General features: G+C 36.5%; 1 protein-coding gene across 1 annotated transcript in view; it reads left to right on the top strand.

Moving 5' to 3' along the window:
• Positions 1-13,920, top strand: part of LOC134797073 (cytochrome b5-like) — a 28,346-nt gene extending 14,426 nt beyond the window's left edge. The window contains exon 4 of the mRNA XM_063769296.1: positions 10,670-13,920. Coding sequence (XP_063625366.1) covers positions 10,670-10,751 — 82 coding nt within the window. The 3' untranslated portion in view covers positions 10,752-13,920. The remainder of the gene's footprint in view (positions 1-10,669) is intronic.
• The last annotated feature ends 4,273 nt before the right edge of the window (positions 13,921-18,193 follow it).

Raw genomic sequence — 18,193 nt, 5'->3', positions numbered from 1 at the left:
CCGCCGCCCTTAGTCCCGCAGGCGAGGACTCATTTAAGCGGTCGGCCTATACATGGGATTGTGTGGTGTGTGTAGTCGTATTTAAGTCTGAAGCCAGCAGCAGACCGGTCAAGTAGTTCGGAGAGAAAACTGATGCCTGTTTATATGACCCTGTTAGGTTCTATAAACGACTATGTAATTTCTAGCTGGTATATAAACTCTTACAAAAAATAATGAAATCCCACTAATTTCATGTAAAGTATTGCCAAGACTTGGCGCCTAAAGCTTATACATTAAAAAGTTATCAGATCCCGTAGCAGGTACCAAGACTTTTACTCTGTAAGTCCTAACTTTATAAGCTCTATCTGTATAAAGCCAACATTTTGGTCAAACAGTACGGGTTGGCCGTTTCGTTGCAGTCACATAAAACTCCCTCGGTGGACTTGTTGTACAAATACAAAGTATTAAAACAGGTCTTTCAAATTCTGAAAGTGTCAAAGGGATTGTGCATATACACTTAACTAATTATGACTATATTACCATGTTGGGGCAGCCCTCTCGCCGTCGTGGTGCCACCAGAAAAATGCGATGATGAGCCCACGTCGACGTCCGTCGCCAAAAACTGCGTTGCTGATACTACCGACAGGTTATTTTTTTGAATGTTTCAGTTTTTTTGACACCAAAGCACTTCGAAAAGCTTTCCAAATAGTTTTTATTTTTTTACTATTTTCTATATGTACTTATGTATATTATCTTATTACTGTAACATAATGAGGAAATCATTTGATTTGACTAATAAGTTATTTTTAATAAAATTATGAGCTATCTTTCGAAGGAACATAATTCTAGAGGTTTTTTTATTTTTATTTTGCAAAATTTGTAATCTAATTGTACCTAATGCGCTCAAAGCAATGCCATGCTTTTAAAGGTTTATATTTGCTTTCTTGGAACAATAATAACTTGTTAGTTGTTAAATCACTCAAAATCTAGTTGGCACTAGGTGATATTAAAATTTAACTATTGTTTTTATTTTAGCCAAACTGTGCAAACAAAAAAGAAGAAAAGAAAAGAGTACGTACCCTTAGGATTTCCAGTATGTTCCAATATCGCTCGGTGAAATTCAGAAAATCTGTCATGCCATCAATTTTGACATTTTAACAGTTGTATAACATAAGAAAACTGCACTAAATAAGGCCCATCGTTTTTTTTATGTTTAATTTTTCTTGTTTAGTATGAACTTGCAGTTTTATCTAGGGTACCTACTAGTAGACATGGACGCAAAATTTTAACCCATTCACACTTATAAACGTATGAAATTTTGAAAGTTAACACGCTTAAAAACTGGGCATTATTTCGCTGCCCCAATATTACAGGGTTCTATGTTACATTTTCAAGATAGTTTAAATTCGACTTAATGTCACTCTGACAATGTTCAAATTTCAGTTCGATAAAAGTGAAACATAGAACCCTGATATTGGGGCAGCGATTTGGTGCAGGTATCAACCTTACAGAAAATTCATTTTATTGTAAGAGACTTTTGAATCTTTTGATTGACTCGGACCAGTTTGCACTGTCATCTGCCGTATTTTAATTGCAACTTTTCGTATTTGCCAAGCCGCTAATCTTAAGTTAGCGCCCGTCATGATCACGTTTTTTATTTGCAGTGTCACTGCTTCGCACTTGATAGAAAAATAGGATAGATCTGTGTAAATTATATTTAAGACTTTTAAATCAAATAAAGTAAAAGTAAGCTATTTTATTATATTCATTGCAAACAATGTATTCTAGGGTCATTTAATTACGCTGTTAAATAAGAATATGACTATAGATTTAGAATAAAAAGAAAACAATACTTGGAATAAAACACATTTATTATATTACTCACATTATATTCTGACACCGCCAAGATAAAATCCAGGACACCACTTATTAAATAAAATCAGCTTCTTCAAAGTATCACGATGCGACCACGATGGTAAAATAATAGACTGAAGGTGTGGAGTTTAGCCGTCCAGACTTCCGTCGCTAGCTAAAGTCAGAGCGAGAATCCCCTTCCACTGGGTGGACAGCCCTTTTTATGCTAAAATCCCCACCTTCATTCGTACTAAGTTTGTACAAGACAATTAAGACAACTTCCGGTTAGCAATATCAAATTAATTTACTTATAAACTACTGTAATAACTATTCATAATGTCAGATAATTAATTTAAGATTTATCTAAGTGTTATTTATAATTTATTACATCACAACTTTATTATTAACTAAAATGTACAAAGTGTACTTCCGGTTATCAAAATTAATTCACTATACGTTTAAGTACTTTTTATTAATATTCGTAATGCCTAATAATTAGTTAAAATTATATCTAGGTCTCTTTTGTTATTAATTATCTAACACGGCCATTCTGATAGATACTTCGTTCTCGAAGTATCAACAAATAATATTGATTATAATATACAAATTTCGAACAGGTACAAATCACAATATAATATACTCGTTAATATAAATACATATTATCATTTCATAATCATTGGTTCACTTGTAATTCATAATCGTAAATAATCATCCCATATCATACTGTGTACGGCCAATCACCCGCTGTCGATGAAGCTTAATCACCCGCGACAGTGATTCCGGACATCAGCCAAAGTAATACTCATAATAGTCACTTTATATTTCCGAGTATAATCATTTAACCACTCAATCATATATAACCATAATCGCTTATAATTAAAAATATTTTTAGTTATTCAAAATTTATTCTACAAATTCACCAGGCCATAGCCGGAGCTTGTCTTTCGCTACGGTTATGTTCCTTAAATAGCCAATACCTCTTAATGAATACCTGTCATTATCCTCTATGTTTATTATTTCATAAGGACCTTTATATTTAGGACTTAATTTATTATGACGCCTGTGGTCCTGATTAACATAAACAGTGTCTCCTATATTATATTGGATATTGTCCCTACGGGTTTAATCAAATCGGTCTTTTGAGTTTTGAGCTACTATTTTCAAACGCTGTTGTGCTAATAACCTATCAGCCCTAACATCTATTATTTCATCGTTATCGTGTAATACCTCATCTAACTGAGCCTGTACAGTGGGGATATTAGAGTTCCTACCAATAAGTAACCGCATTGGTGAAAATCCCGTTGATTTTTGCACTGTAGTGTTTAAAGAAAGTTGGACTTTACTTAAAATGTTCGGCCAGTCTGACACATCAACACAGGTGGTACTTAACATGTTAGTTATTGTGGCCACATAACGCTCAACCTGCCCATTTCCACGAGGTGTTCCCGTGGAAATTAAGTGATGCCTAACTTGCCATTCTTCGAATAATTCTCGTATTGGCCGAGAATTGAAATTGGTGCCGCGGTCAGTAACGATTAAGGACGGTGTTCCAAACATAATGACTGAATATTAACTAGTTCTTGAGCACCCATTGTTTTAAGCGGTTTTAAGATACAAAATTTGGTGAATCCGTCAATTATTATTAGCAAGTATTTGTAGCCATTGTTAGATACAGGAAATGGCCCCGTACAATCCAAATGAATCGTATGAAACGGAATGGGAGTTTTATCAATCGGATGCAGCATTCCTTGTTTTGGTCCACAATGACTTTTTTTCTCGATACAAATTCGACAGTGATCTATATATTTTTTTACAAATTTAGAAATTCCCGGAAACCAAAAGTACTCAAATATTTTCTGAAGGGTCTTTTCGGAACCAACGTGGCAATTGTCATCATGGAACAAACGAAGAATACTCAACCTGCTTCCTTTGGGTACATATAATTTCGGTGCGGATGTGGGATCTGCTTTGTAATATAAAATATTATTTTGAATCATGTACTGATTATTATCTAAATCACCCGACCGTACTCTTTCAATTAAAGCCTGAGTCTCTAGATCCCGATCCTGGGCAGTCTCTAACCAAGAACGAGGAGAGTCTATGAGATTAATAGATTCAGTTTTTGAAATTTCCGACTTTACATTATTTACACTTTGTGAAATAACTGCTGACTTTTCATTAGATTCTGGGTTACGACTAAGGTAGTCTACATGACTAACATACTGGCCTTTCCTGTACTCGACTTCAAATGTAAAATCTTGCATATAACTCCACCATCGTGCTACTCGTGGAGATATATCTCTTTTATTAAACGTAGATTTAATTGCATTACAATCAGTAATTATTTTAAATGTAATTCCCAAAAGGTAAGCACGAAAGTGTTTTAAAGCATTGTATATAGCCAAAGTTTCCAACTCGTAGGAATGGTATCGAGATTCACAGGGGCTTGTTCTTTTACTGAAATATGCTACAACTTTATTTAAACCGTTATGTTTCTGTAGAAGTATCGCGCCATAGCCTATTGAACTTGCATCAGTATGTAATTCCGTCGGTAATTCTGGATTAAAAATGGTTAATAAAGGTTCTTTTGTCAAATGGTCAATTACATAATCACGAGCCACCTGTTGTTCTGATCCCCATTCCCACTTTTGGTCATTCTGTAGTAGTTTAGTTATACAAGCCGTTCGATAAGCAAATTCCGGTATGAAACGCCTAAAATAACTAGCAAGACCCATAAATTGCCTAACCTGTTTTACGTTTGCCGGTATAGGGGAATTAACTAAAGCAGATATCTTTTTTTCACTCGGCTTAACACCTTGATGTGATATGGTTCTACCCAAATATTCGACACTAGTTTCAAAGAATTTACATTTTTTTATATTGATGGTGAAACCTGCATCATTCAAGGCCTTAAGCGTTTGTTCTAAATAATCAAGTCCCTCTGAAATAGTCGTAAAAGGTATTAAAAGATCGTCTATGTAGACTAAAAGAAATTTTAAGTGCTTTACTGCTTTTGTTATGGCTTTTTGAAAAACTGAAGGACCATTGCATATTCCGAAAGGCATCTTTATAAACTCGTATTGATTATCATTAGTAACAAATGAAGTGTATTTTATGGCTTCCGGTGCTACAGGAATCTGGTAAAAGCCGTTTTTCATATCAATGGAGATAAAATAATGTGCTTTTCCTAGACGATCAATCTGGTCTTCGATGAGGGGAAGAGGGTACCGTTCCTTTTCAATTATTTGATTTAACGATCTATAGTCAACACATAATCTGTCGCTGCCGTCAGCTTTTTTTACCAATAATACAGGACTCGCAAACTCAGAATCACTTTCCCGTATGATATTTTTACCAAGTAAATCGTTACAAATATTTTGTACCTTCTCCCTCTCAATCGGAGCCATACGATAGGGCCGATAATGAATTATTTTATCACTTTTCAATCTAATATTTAGTTGGCCTGTCTTTACTGTGCTCATATGATCGTCTGCCGGAAAAATAGAGGGATATTTTTTAAAAATATCAACTACATTATCCTGCAAAGACTTATCTAAGTGTTCAAGGCGCAATAAGAGATCAGTCATTCCGAAATTATCTTCAATTAAGCAAACTTGGGGCTGTGGCTCATTATTTTTAGTTCGTACTAAAACACTACCGGTCGAGTCCGTTACTAACGCTAAGTTCCCATTCTGTACCGCATTTCGGCCTATTAAACAGTCATAGTGAAGATCATCATCCTTAACTACATTAAATTTTAATTCTATACATACGTCATGTGTCCGAATTGTTGCTTTTGTTGTAGCAAAAACATGAAGCTTTCCATTGCCTACACCATCATAATATAAAGAACAAGGTAAGAAGGAACACCCAAGACGTTTCGCCACCGATTCTTTAATAACACTACAATCAGCTCCAGAGTCCAACAATGATTCTACTACAACGTCATTAATACAAATTTTTGTTAGTTTCTTGTCTAGTCACTTTGATTCAGATTCAGTGTTATTAATTTTTTTGTCTTGCTGTTGGGTACGCTGAAAACATCTATCAGGTGAATGGCCCATTTTTTTGCAAACTGTACAAGCCACTCGATGAAAACATTTATCGAACGAATGACCCACCTTGCTACAAAAAGAACAAGTGGTCTTAGTCGTTTGAATGTTTTCACTCACCGATTCCTTATTATTGGACTGAGGAACATTTTTAGGGCAGCGAACCATCAGGTGTCCATTCTTTCCACAAAGAAAACACGCTTTCTCTTCCCTACGTAAATCGTTACTATTTGATTTAAAACGTTTTAAATTATTTGAATTTGTCGATTGCGCAACAGTTTCTAAAGGTCTTTTCCTCGACGCCTTCTCATAAGAAGAAAGCAATGTTATCAAATCTTGAGTTGAACCTACCAAACTATTCAGGCTCGATATCCTTACATTTACTTCGCTTATACCCCCACATACAAGTTCGATCAACTGAGATTCCGTGAAAGCTACCTTAGTGTTACGTAATAACCTTATCTTTTCCCTAGCGTATTCACAATAGGTATCGGCTGAATCGGAAGTATACATAACAGCTTTAGACAATCTATCAGAAAGATTCTTTTTTTCAGGGTATAAATCTATAATGTCTTTACGCAAAACTTCCCAAGACCGTTCGGTCTCCGGCTCCCAAGTCTCGAACCATAATAAAGCAGAGCCCCGAAGGGCCTTACCGGCTTTGGCGGCTTGCTGAATGCTGCTCCATTTCATTTCATCACCAAGCTTCTCGATTGATCTGCACCATGCTTCTGCTCCGTTGTCGTTCTTTTCGGGGTCGTACAGCGGCAGTGCGACATCATCGTGCCGCTGATTTGATGTCACTGCGTCGCGAATAGCTTTTACAAGCGATTCCAGAATTGGAGTTGGCTCCGTGGCTTGTAAACATAGGAAAAAAGAAAAAAGAAATTAGGGGCGTGGTCTTAGGTATTTCTCTTTTTATCCATCCCACTTCTGATGATAGAAAAATAGGATAGATCTGTGTAAATTATATTTAAGACTTTTAAATCAAATAAAGTAAAAGTAAGCTATTTTATTATATTCATTGCAAACAATGTATTCTAGGGTCATTTAATTACGCTGTTAAATAAGAATATGACTATAGATTTAGAATAAAAAGAAAACAATACTTGGAATAAAACACATTTATTATATTACTCACATTATATTCTGACACCGCCAAGATAAAATCCAGGACACCACTTATTAAATAAAATCAGCTTCTTCAAAGTATCACGATGCGACCACGATGGTAAAATAATAGACTGAAGGTGTGGAGTTTAGCCGTCCAGACTTCCGTCGCTAGCTAAAGTCAGAGCGAGAATCCCCTTCCACTGGGTGGACAGCCCTTTTTATGCTAAAATCCCCACCTTCATTCGTACTAAGTTTGTACAAGACAATTAAGACAACTTCCGGTTAGCAATATCAAATTAATTTACTTATAAACTACTGTAATAACTATTCATAATGTCAGATAATTAATTTAAGATTTATCTAAGTGTTATTTATAATTTATTACATCACAACTTTATTATTAACTAAAATGTACAAAGTGTACTTCCGGTTATCAAAATTAATTCACTATACGTTTAAGTACTTTTTATTAATATTCGTAATGCCTAATAATTAGTTAAAATTATATCTAGGTCTCTTTTGTTATTAATTATCTAACACACTCATGAAATGTTCATATTCATATACGTAACCACTTCCCCTTTTGCATACTTAATTTATCTTAATCGTCATTCTAGACCTGTGAGGCAAACTTACCGTGGTTTTATTGCATTAAATTTAAGTCAGATTTGTTTGCAAGGTGTCCAAGAACAAAACGGAAGCGGTGTCTTCCCTGCGACCAAAGTTCTGAAAGGTACATGTACCATCACGCTCCGCGATTGTTGAGTCGTCGCCGTAGCATTTGAGTAGCGTAAGTTATTTAACATTTAGGATATCGAATATTCTAGACAAATATAAAGAATAATGACAAAAGAGTATGAACTCTTAAGTTCTAAGAAATAAAATAGAATTTTATTAAAGTAGGTAGTTATATACTCACGTAAATAATGCCAAACAAACTGTATTTTAGTGTTTATCAGATTATGTTCTAAAATAATATTTTCTGGTTATAGAAAATACCTCCGCGTGAAAGATTTTTGAAGTGAAAACTTCTTTAGCGGCGCTGTGCACTTTTTGTGATGGGGAAAAAATGTTAAACTTGCGAGAGCGTAAGACGTAAGACGTGACGTCACGTGTGACGGACACGTAACGAACGTTACTTGATTTAAATGCCATCTAGTGAGTATCCCTCTAACTGATACTAATAATATAACTTGAGTACTAACAGTGATGTACTTAGGGGTTTCAAGTAATGCGACGAAATAACGCTAGATGGCGTTAACCTCAATTATACATAGTGCTGCAGACATTTTGCACTAGATGCTTTGACATAAGACGTAAGACGCAACTAACTGTACAATGTAACTGTTACAATATCATTGAGTTTTCACTTCTGCCGGCACTCCCGGAGTGCAACCCGTTGTTTTTTTATATAACTATTATTTCAGCAGCTGAATACTGCACATTGCGGCATTTTAAATTTAATAAACAATATTTTACATAAACATACCTACGTGTCACATGAACGTCATTCAAGTATGTAGTAAACAGAACTACTGATCATAGATGGATCATAGTCTGTATAAAGTGAGTCTGCTACGACAATATGTAGATTACATGGGAACGCCCACTTGCCATCTCCATCCTACTCCGTGGCACAGAATAAATAATAGTACTAGGTACAGAAGACTCACTCTCTAACAAAACGCGTCTGTTACGAACAGGACAGATATGGCCGCTAGGTGGCGACAGCGCCACGCGCGGCTTATGGCTAGCCACCAAAATTGGTGTAGAACGAATGTACTTGTAGCTACCTGTAGCAAAGCTACGAAATCGCGGAGTGAGCCACGCCTGTCCGTGGCTAGAACCCTAAATGGCTCAACAATTGCGGCTCGTGACTGTTAATGAATTTTTCATTTAAATTTGGTAAATTATATTTTTAGTCAATATTTTCACATTCATTATTTAAAACATATCGGATATAAGACATCAGTTACACGCTGTAACCGATTTCTATTGTCGTAATTTTATCATTCTGTTGTCAGTCTGGACTGATCGTCTAACCGTGTCCATTTTCCCTCATTCTGGCATCAGTCAAAACTCGAATGGACTGATGGACTGAACTGACGCCAGAATTAGCGTGTAACCGATGTCTTAGAGGCTTGTATATTTATGAATATTACAATTGTATTTTAAAAGCGGACCTGGGTGATCTAGGCTAATAATATACATACATATACATATTGGGCTAGGTCACCCATGTTATGTTTTATTTATTTTAAAAGCTATAAGTATTTTATAAGGTAGTATAAGACTATGATTTAGGTGTGTTGATCGTAAAATAGAAATAGGTATACTTCTCTTATCTTTGTAGTTTAAATATACATAAGTATTATAGTTAATTTATTTAGCTTTGTAGTTTTTTTAATTAATTTTAATTTTAGATATACCTACCTACTGAAATAAATGATTTTTATAGAGAAGTAATTAAGTGAACTAAATTGTACCTATGTCATTGATGTCATTATACTTATTTTACATAACTATCTATTCACCAAATGTGTGGCTTTCCTTTAGAACGAGTCCTTATGTGCAGAAGGACCCTTTTCTTATGGAAAGCGACATTTTATTAAAATTTATCGAGAAAAATTTGCCTTGATAGCAAGCAGGTGTCAAGTCACAAAATTAAAGTGTATTCGGCTATTTACGGACACAAAAAGTTGTCTGTTAATTCCGAAAATAAAATATAATTAATGGATTTAAGGGTGATTTTCTGATTTACCTGACATTCTGCAGGCACCCAGCCCAAATAAGGCCCATCGTTTTTTTTAAATTTACTTGTAGTTTTGTCTATGGTATAGTTGTTCGATTTGAGGCTGGCCCCGAACGGCTAATCCTTTGTCTATTGTTAAGTAAAACCGCACGTGCCATTACCTGCAAAAAAAAGTAGTATAAAGTCTAATTAGCACCTGAGCGCGGGCAACTCCAATACTAAAAACATCCAGTGTAAGTGCGCTCTCCGATAACGCGCCTTTGTCACGCATCTCGATGACACATTTTAGATTGGTTCCGAAGCGCTCGACTCACCGGCACTCAGTAACCGTAACCAAAGTGGCAAATTATTTTACCATTTGTTCATATTGAATCTTATTCCAATTTCTATAGGAGTAGTAATTCAGTAACCGGTTGAAGTGACCGATGCGGCTAGTAGTAGCACGCGCCGTTTTACTTAACAATAGACAAAGGATTGACCGTTCGGGGCCAGCTACAAATCTAACGACTACACACTTACTAGAGGACATGGAAGCAAAATTTGAACCCATTCACACTTAGGGCCACTTGCGCCACCCAGGGTTAGCCACTAACTCGGGGTTAACCGGTTAAACTAGAAGTTTCAGTACATTTAACCCTGGGTTAACGGTTAACTCGGAGTTAGTGGCTAACCCATGGTTGTTGCATGTGGCCTTTAGTACGAAATTTTGGACGTTACCTGGGTCTTATTTGATACAGGTACGTTATTCGGAATTACCCGAATATACTCCTAAAAGTATCCATCCAGAATTAGTATTCGTGTGTACTAATTGACTCTTATTTGATGCAGGTACGTTATTCGGAATTACCCGAATATACTCCCAAAAGTATCTATCCAGAATTAGTAGTAGTTTGTACTAATTGACTGTTTTTGCTTTCAGCAACTGGAAGTGGTACGCTCTCGCAGCACTCATAATCGGCGCTATAGCTGTGGGCGCTGTGGTGTATAAGAAGAACTCATAAACCTCTAAAAGCTGTAACAGACGGGTATTACCCGACGGACTTGGTTTGGTCAGCATATTTATTTCTCCCTCCTACTTGTAGCTACTTCTTTAACAGACGTACGGCGGACCTTCCACTCGGTCGAACAGGCCTCGTACCGGATCAAGACGGTCTGGTACGCCCGTCTGTTACAGCTATAAGCTAGCACAACTGTCTATATCGCCACAGGTGGAGTCTTCTCTTTCTCACTGTTAGGTGAGCATATAGCCCTTTAAAGCGCAAAAAGTTTAGAGTTCAAGCCTCCATGACGCTCGATTGCCCTGATGATTAGTTGGGAAAAAACGCAAAAAGAGGCCAAAAGTTAATTTAATTCTAAGCTGCCTTGTGAATTAATTAACCCCTTACCGCATACGAAACCATATATGGCCGATATGATATTTAACTCTTTTGACAGCTATTAAAGTTCAAATTTCAACAAATATTTTTTATTATATGCAGTAAGGGGTTAATTTGGTTAATCGCGATAAAATAATAGCATAGGAAGGACGTGAAGACCGGATGACCGCTATGACATTTAACCTACCTTCATTCCTTCAAGATAACGTACTTATCAACGTATCTTAAGGGGTCCACTGATTACCAGTCCGCCGGACGATATCGGCCTGTCAGTTAGAAGCAAAATTTGACAGCTCCGAACAACTGACAGGCTGATATCGTCCGGCGAACTGGTAATCTGTGGGCCCCTTTAAAAGCTGGCAACGCACTTCCAACCCCTCAGGTGTTGCGGGAGTCCATGGGCGGCGCTAATTGTTTACCACTATAGACCGACCGTTTAAATGAGTCCTCGCCTGCGCGGTACGGGGGCGACGGGGAAGGACGACTAAGGGTGGCGGGGAAGGTGCGGGCGCCGTACGCCTGCCGCCCGCACCTTCCTCGCCACCGCTAGTCGTCCCACATAGGCGAATTTGCTTGTTTGCGTAAACGTATAGTGAATTTAAAATATACAGATTAACTAGTAAGAACATTTATAATACAAATATCATATTTTTTCAATCTACCCGTTGACCACGAGCGATGGTACGAGTAAAGGGCTCGAAAAGTCGGGATGTATTTTAAATTCATTATACGCGATATAATCCGTTTTACATTGTTATATTCCACCGATATTTTTCACAAAATCAATTCATGAAGTTTTTTTTTTCTTATGTAATACCTAGTCGGTTACTAAGTTCTGTTACAAGCTTTCCAACTCATGAAATATAAAATAAAGCTTAAAAAAAATTAGGCACAGTTTGATAGCTTATTTTGTAACGATCAAAACATGATATAATAATATAAAATTCAGTTGGAGAATTCATGGGAATCCTTGGAAAGCTCCAGATTACGTGAAGGCGTAAACACGCGGTCAATTTATGAAAATTATACTTTACAGAAGTGTGTCTAATGCAATCTTGCAACTTTACCAGAAAATTCAATTGCTTATTTTAATGAGACCTCTAAGTTACCGTAAATTTTGTGATGACTGTTTATTTTTTTACTAGTTTATACCCTAAGATATTCCCCTCCAAACATTGTATATTTTTCAGTTTCGCACGAAAACGTATAGATTTAGACAATTGTGCAGGAGGCAGGCTTGGAAAACTCTGTAGACTATGTGTTTAATCAAAGAAACCCACGTAAACTATATGTTAAATTAAAGATGAATAATCAAGCTATCGAATTGTGCAAAGCTGATACATTCTTAATATGATTAGAAATAAATAGCATGAAACGACACGAACAGGGAGCGTACTTTTGACGGTTTTTTTACGCCATTTTTCCGAGTTCTATAAGGAATTCTGCAAAAACAGAACAACTATGTTTATTAGGTTGTATTGTAAGCTTATCATTAATAAATAAGCTTTACAATTGTATACACGAATAATTAAATATCGCTACCTATTTCCCTTTATTCCGTGAAAACTCTGGTAACGGATCTTAGTAACCAACTAGGTATATTCGTGGCATGAAAAAGTGGTTGTGCTGGCTCTAATAAACCATTCCAGTCTCGTTTCGTCACAATCAGTACACGAAATGTACTGTTTAAGGCCAAGCCACACCGGATGCGTGTGCGTAGACGTGCACGTGCACGTACGCGTCCCGCTGCGTTGTATAATACGAAAACTCATACGAGAGGACACACCGCTTGCGTGACGTGCGCGTACGCGTGACTTGCACGCAACGCAGCTCCCGCGAGACAAACCGGCTCCGTGCTGCGTGCACGCGTCCACGCAGCGGAGCGGCAACGTCGCTTCGTTGCGTGCAGTGATGACGTTGTGTTTAACTGCGTTCCCTATGAGAGGGCGAACCGAGCAGGTTCAGACACGCACAGCTCGGTGCTGCATAGGTGCTGTGCGTGTACACGCGCAGCTCGCTTGTATTTATTTACAACTCGGCCGGTGCGCGTGCTGGTTTTTAATATGGATTCAGTGAAAAAAGAAAAACTAACTAAAATCGTTCGACAATACGAATGTATATTTACAACATAGCACAAAGATTACAAAAAATACGTCTTATAAAAATTTAATTTGGCCTGTGGGAACAAATCGATGTTAGGTATTAACGATACTATTGGAAAACAAGGTTGTTGTATTGTGAACTATTGTGCGTCGGTGAATAATATTATGTACTCTCAATTATCTCGATTCAAGTATGAGACATTTTTTTCCTCTAATTGCAATGGCGGAATTAGGTGAGCTGCTTCCATTTGCAACCGGAGTTATAATAACATGATGTAGGTACTGTCGCAGGAGTATTTTATTTTACTGGCGTGCATTGCGTGACGTGCGCGTCACCCGGTGTGACAGGGGTGCTGCGCACGTCACGCAGCGCACGCCACGCAGCGTGCTGCACACGCAGCCGGTGTGGCTCGGCCTTAATGTTTTACGCGATTAAGTAAAGAAATAATTATGTATGGACAGGCTATACCTATAATACTTATATGTACAGTGCAATAGGATTTCATTATATTTAATAATATCGAACTACATAATTCAGGGTCCAGAATTAACTTATTTATTTTATTTATATTTATTTATTTATTATTTTACAATTGTCATATTCTCAATATTTTTCTTATACTTTTAAGATGGAAGCAAAATAATTACTTATGAATATATATAAGCGATGATCAATAAAAAATATATCTGTCTTTTTGTATAATTTGATTTCTAGTAATAGGGGTATTTTTTATTTAGAAATTATTTGGCTATTTTCTTTTAATTTTTTATTACTCTTTGCTATAGACGTGAATGTACGGAAATTTTCCAAAAGGTTGAAAAAGATCTCAGAAATTTTAGGAAAAATTGGCAGAAAACAAAATAAAATATTATTTTGAAGTGGAAAATTTCGATTCCTATACAAAGATATGAGATAAAGAAATTTTTCATTGTAGATATTATATTATAACTTATAACACTTAAAACTTTCGCGTATTGTACACATTCAGTTACACAAACGCGTCTACCGTACTTTCATTATTTTTACCTTAAATTCCGACGTTTGTGTAAACGTATATTGCGGTAGACCCGTTTGTGTAATTAAATATTGTAGATATTTTCGCAATTTTACTAAATTTTCGACGGCACAATAAGTTTGATACAATTAGAGGCATTTATTTTATACTAATAATCACAATAGTCATACATAGAGTTTAAAATTACATAATTATAATCCTCAGTCTACTCAGTAGAAATGTGATGTAACTAGATCGTCTGAATGTGACAATAAACAAAATTGACGTGTTTTTTTTATTTGTATTCAATCTTTGGTTTACCTACAACATGCAAATGAATCTCTAAAACACAGATTGGCCCAAAATACATTGACGAATATTTTTTTACAATATTTGTCTTACTCACAAGTCTTACAAAATGTTTTAAAACTATAGTCTGTCAAACAACTTTGTCAGTAGAAAAAGGCGCGAATACTAATTTTCTATGGAATCAACCTTGCGGCTACATGTTTTTAAAGGGTCTAGCAGGCTAAGGAAGGAGAAGTGGCCCCTGTGACGAATATCGGATTTTTATAATGTCATTGACGAATGACGTAGTGTGTTGTGTGCAACCCATTATTTGACAATAATGCGATAAACGAGGGTAGTTTCTCGCTCCCCCTGCCGCCACCGGCGCCTGCGCCGAGTCATCGGGCGCGGAGGGCTGCGGCCCGTAGTCTGCGCCGGTTCGTCACCGTAAACGCAAACTCCTGATGACAGTCCTCGGTACGGAGTGACACTGTGTCACTCCGTACCGAAGAGTGTCACTGACACATGTCGAACGTTTTTCGACTTAAAATGCGTGAGTGATCCGTTTTTAATACATTTAATATAAAATAACTCATTACAGCATATATCGCAATACAAGTCACGTAGATAATGACTATCATGAATAATGTTCGTTGTCCCAGGTATGGGAAAATGTTATCCTGCAGTATTCGCAATATCTTTTTAACATAATATCTTCATCAGAAAGCGATATCTTAACATCTGGTAAAGATTTTACAAACAGTTTCTTTGCTATAAATCGTGGCAAGTTGAGTCCAAATATTTTTAATTTCACGATTTCCATCGGAAACATACATTAACAAACTAACGTACATAATACCTATATTGTTTCAGACGGAAATCATGAAATAAAAAATATTTGGACGATATTTAAAATTATATTATATTAAAAAGATATTGCGAATACTGCAGGATAACATTTTCCCATACTTGGGACGACTAATATTATGATAGTCATTATCTACGTGACTTGTATTGTGATATTTGCCGTAATGAGTTATTTTATACCCCATAAACGGTGATACTAGAGTTAGACCAAGAAAAGTCTGCAGCGATTTTGATAGCCCACGCAGTGAGAGTGTTATTTATACGTCATAATTTCATAGAACTTTGACGTTTAAAATAACACTTGTACTGCGTGGGCTATCAAAATCGCTGCAGACTTTTCTTGGTCTAACTCTAGAAACAAATAACCATTAATTTCCTGTATAAAATAATTATAACATAGTAAATCTGTCATTTCATTGATTTCGTAGTTTCGGTGAAAATTGAGTTATAAATGTTATCTTAGTTGCAGCAGTTGAGTAACCTTTGTTGACAGCCACGCGTCAAGTTCAAAATAAACACTCTCTGTTGCTGGGCAACGAAATTAAACCTCATTTAAACAGAAAATCTCCTTCAGAATGAAAGACTTCTTTGATAGCTAAACGCTTTCGTTGACATTTAATTTTTTTTTTAAAGTACGTTGCACCAATTATATTGAATTGATTTTTCGCATGGTAGTAGCTAATACTATTTGCACTTTCTGTGATTTTTTCCATAGGTGTACCTTTACAAATACTTGTTGAAAAGAGCTGTCAAAAAATTCTCTGACATTTTAATCATTATTTTTTCAGGGAATTAAATATTTAAAAAAATCTGAGTTATACTCCTACTCATTCTTGGGAGTGGACGTCCTAGGTACCGCTGAAACGACGTAGTTGAGCAACTAGACCTGCTCAACCTCGGCCATGGCGACTGGCGAGAGCTATCGCGAGACCGAGAGGACTAGACTACCTATGTTTGTATGAAAAGGCGATTTAAGGGCGGTGGTCGTCCATATTCGTCTTAAGGCGAAAATTAATCTAATGAACGTTTTTGCAACTAGGCTTATAAGAACAAATAATAATTTTATCTTGAAACAAGTTTTAAATAAATACGTGTAGATGAAAAAATACAATCTTGCCTTTTATCAAATCACATCATTTTTTGACAAATTTGCGAATTGAGTTATCCAAATAACGGCCACAAATAAGAAATCCCTATCATAGTTTTAAACCATGGCAGGGTTGAATACATAATAATGTCGGTATTTAACTAAACATAAGACGAACTCTTTATTTCATTTACGCGAGCGGAGCTGCGGGCCCGTCTAGTCCTATATAAGATTAGAACCAAGTAGTGGATGACGGAGATCGAAGGTGCTGTTGCTGTGCAAACAAGATGGGGGCCTATCGAAGATGACAATCGTACGTCGACAAACGCCCAACGAAAAGTAAAAATGTATCGGGATGCGAACCCGAAGGCCGAGCTGCGGGAGCGTAGTTCTCAAACACATATCTGCTACAGAGATAACTGGCCCCCATGTATAGAAACGATAGACTTATTGGTAGAGGTAGAATTTCGTTGTATTGTACATAGTCTAATAAAACATGGTCTTCTCTTCCCAGAGTGACACAGGCCTACGTCACAATAACATGGCCGCTATATATAGCGCTATCGCATATTATCATATAGCGCTGTCGCATGATGACGTAGGCTTGTGTCAGTTAGGTGACCTAGAAAAGACGGGAAGAGAGTACCAGGCGGAGTATATTATTATACCATGGTATTGTATATGTTCGGGCTATATAACCGCGAAAATTGAAGTTTGTAAATTGCGGGCATCTTTCTCTGTCACTCTAATTACGCCTTCATTGGCGTAAAACCCTCTTGACTCTGACTCTCACGGTCGCATGCACATGTGGCAACTCTTTAGTTAAGTATACCTACTTGCTTTGAGCCCGTAGCATAGCCCCTAATATACTTACTATAACCGGTCAAACAAGTTTGTCAGCAGCAAAAGGTGCGAAATTTAAATTTTCTATGGAACGATTACCCTTCGCGCCTACATTTTTTAAATTTGCCGCTTTTATCTAGTAACGGAAATTGCTTGACCGACTATATACCTACTCTTTGGCGTAGCTAACGTCAAGTAAAATTCGGTACCTATGGCATTGGTCTAAAAAATAGAAGACATATAAGACCAAATAATATAATACTCACTAGGAGAAGAACGGTAACTCCATACAAAAAAATGTCCCCAACCGTTTATACGTTTATACTAGTGGCGCCGTCGTTGTGTACCAATGGAACTAAAGTTGACAACCGGTTTAGCCTGGCGGGTATTGGTAGGTAGTAATTCTGTTGATAAACATATTTGTTATCTTCATATCACGAAATATATGAAAGATGCCAATATTACCCCTTGTTATGGAATTATCAATTAATTTAAATAAAAGGCATATTTATGTTTATAACATTGTATTATTTTATTTAAAAAAAAAGTTTTACATATAGAAATATACACTGAAAATTAAACCCTGACAACTTAATAAAAAATAGACATTAATAAAACGCATTCACAAAGTTTTCAGTATAATACAAATAACTTTAGGCATGCCTACCTATTACACTTTACACACACAGATACACTACACTTTACACACGGCATTTTACACAGATTTCCAACTTGTATTCATACATTTCTTCACGGTTAATTAATACGCTTTCCAGATGCGTTATGACGCGGTTCCTTCTGAACCTACTAAAGCTATGAATTTCACTCAAATATGATCTTCAACAGCCGTTGCTCCGCATTTAGCACATTTTCTATGTGCATTGC

This window comes from Cydia splendana, chromosome 14, assembly GCF_910591565.1.
Source record: "Cydia splendana chromosome 14, ilCydSple1.2, whole genome shotgun sequence".
Lineage (NCBI taxonomy): Eukaryota > Metazoa > Arthropoda > Insecta > Lepidoptera > Tortricidae > Cydia > Cydia splendana.
This window is presented reverse-complemented; position numbering and strand designations above follow the sequence as displayed.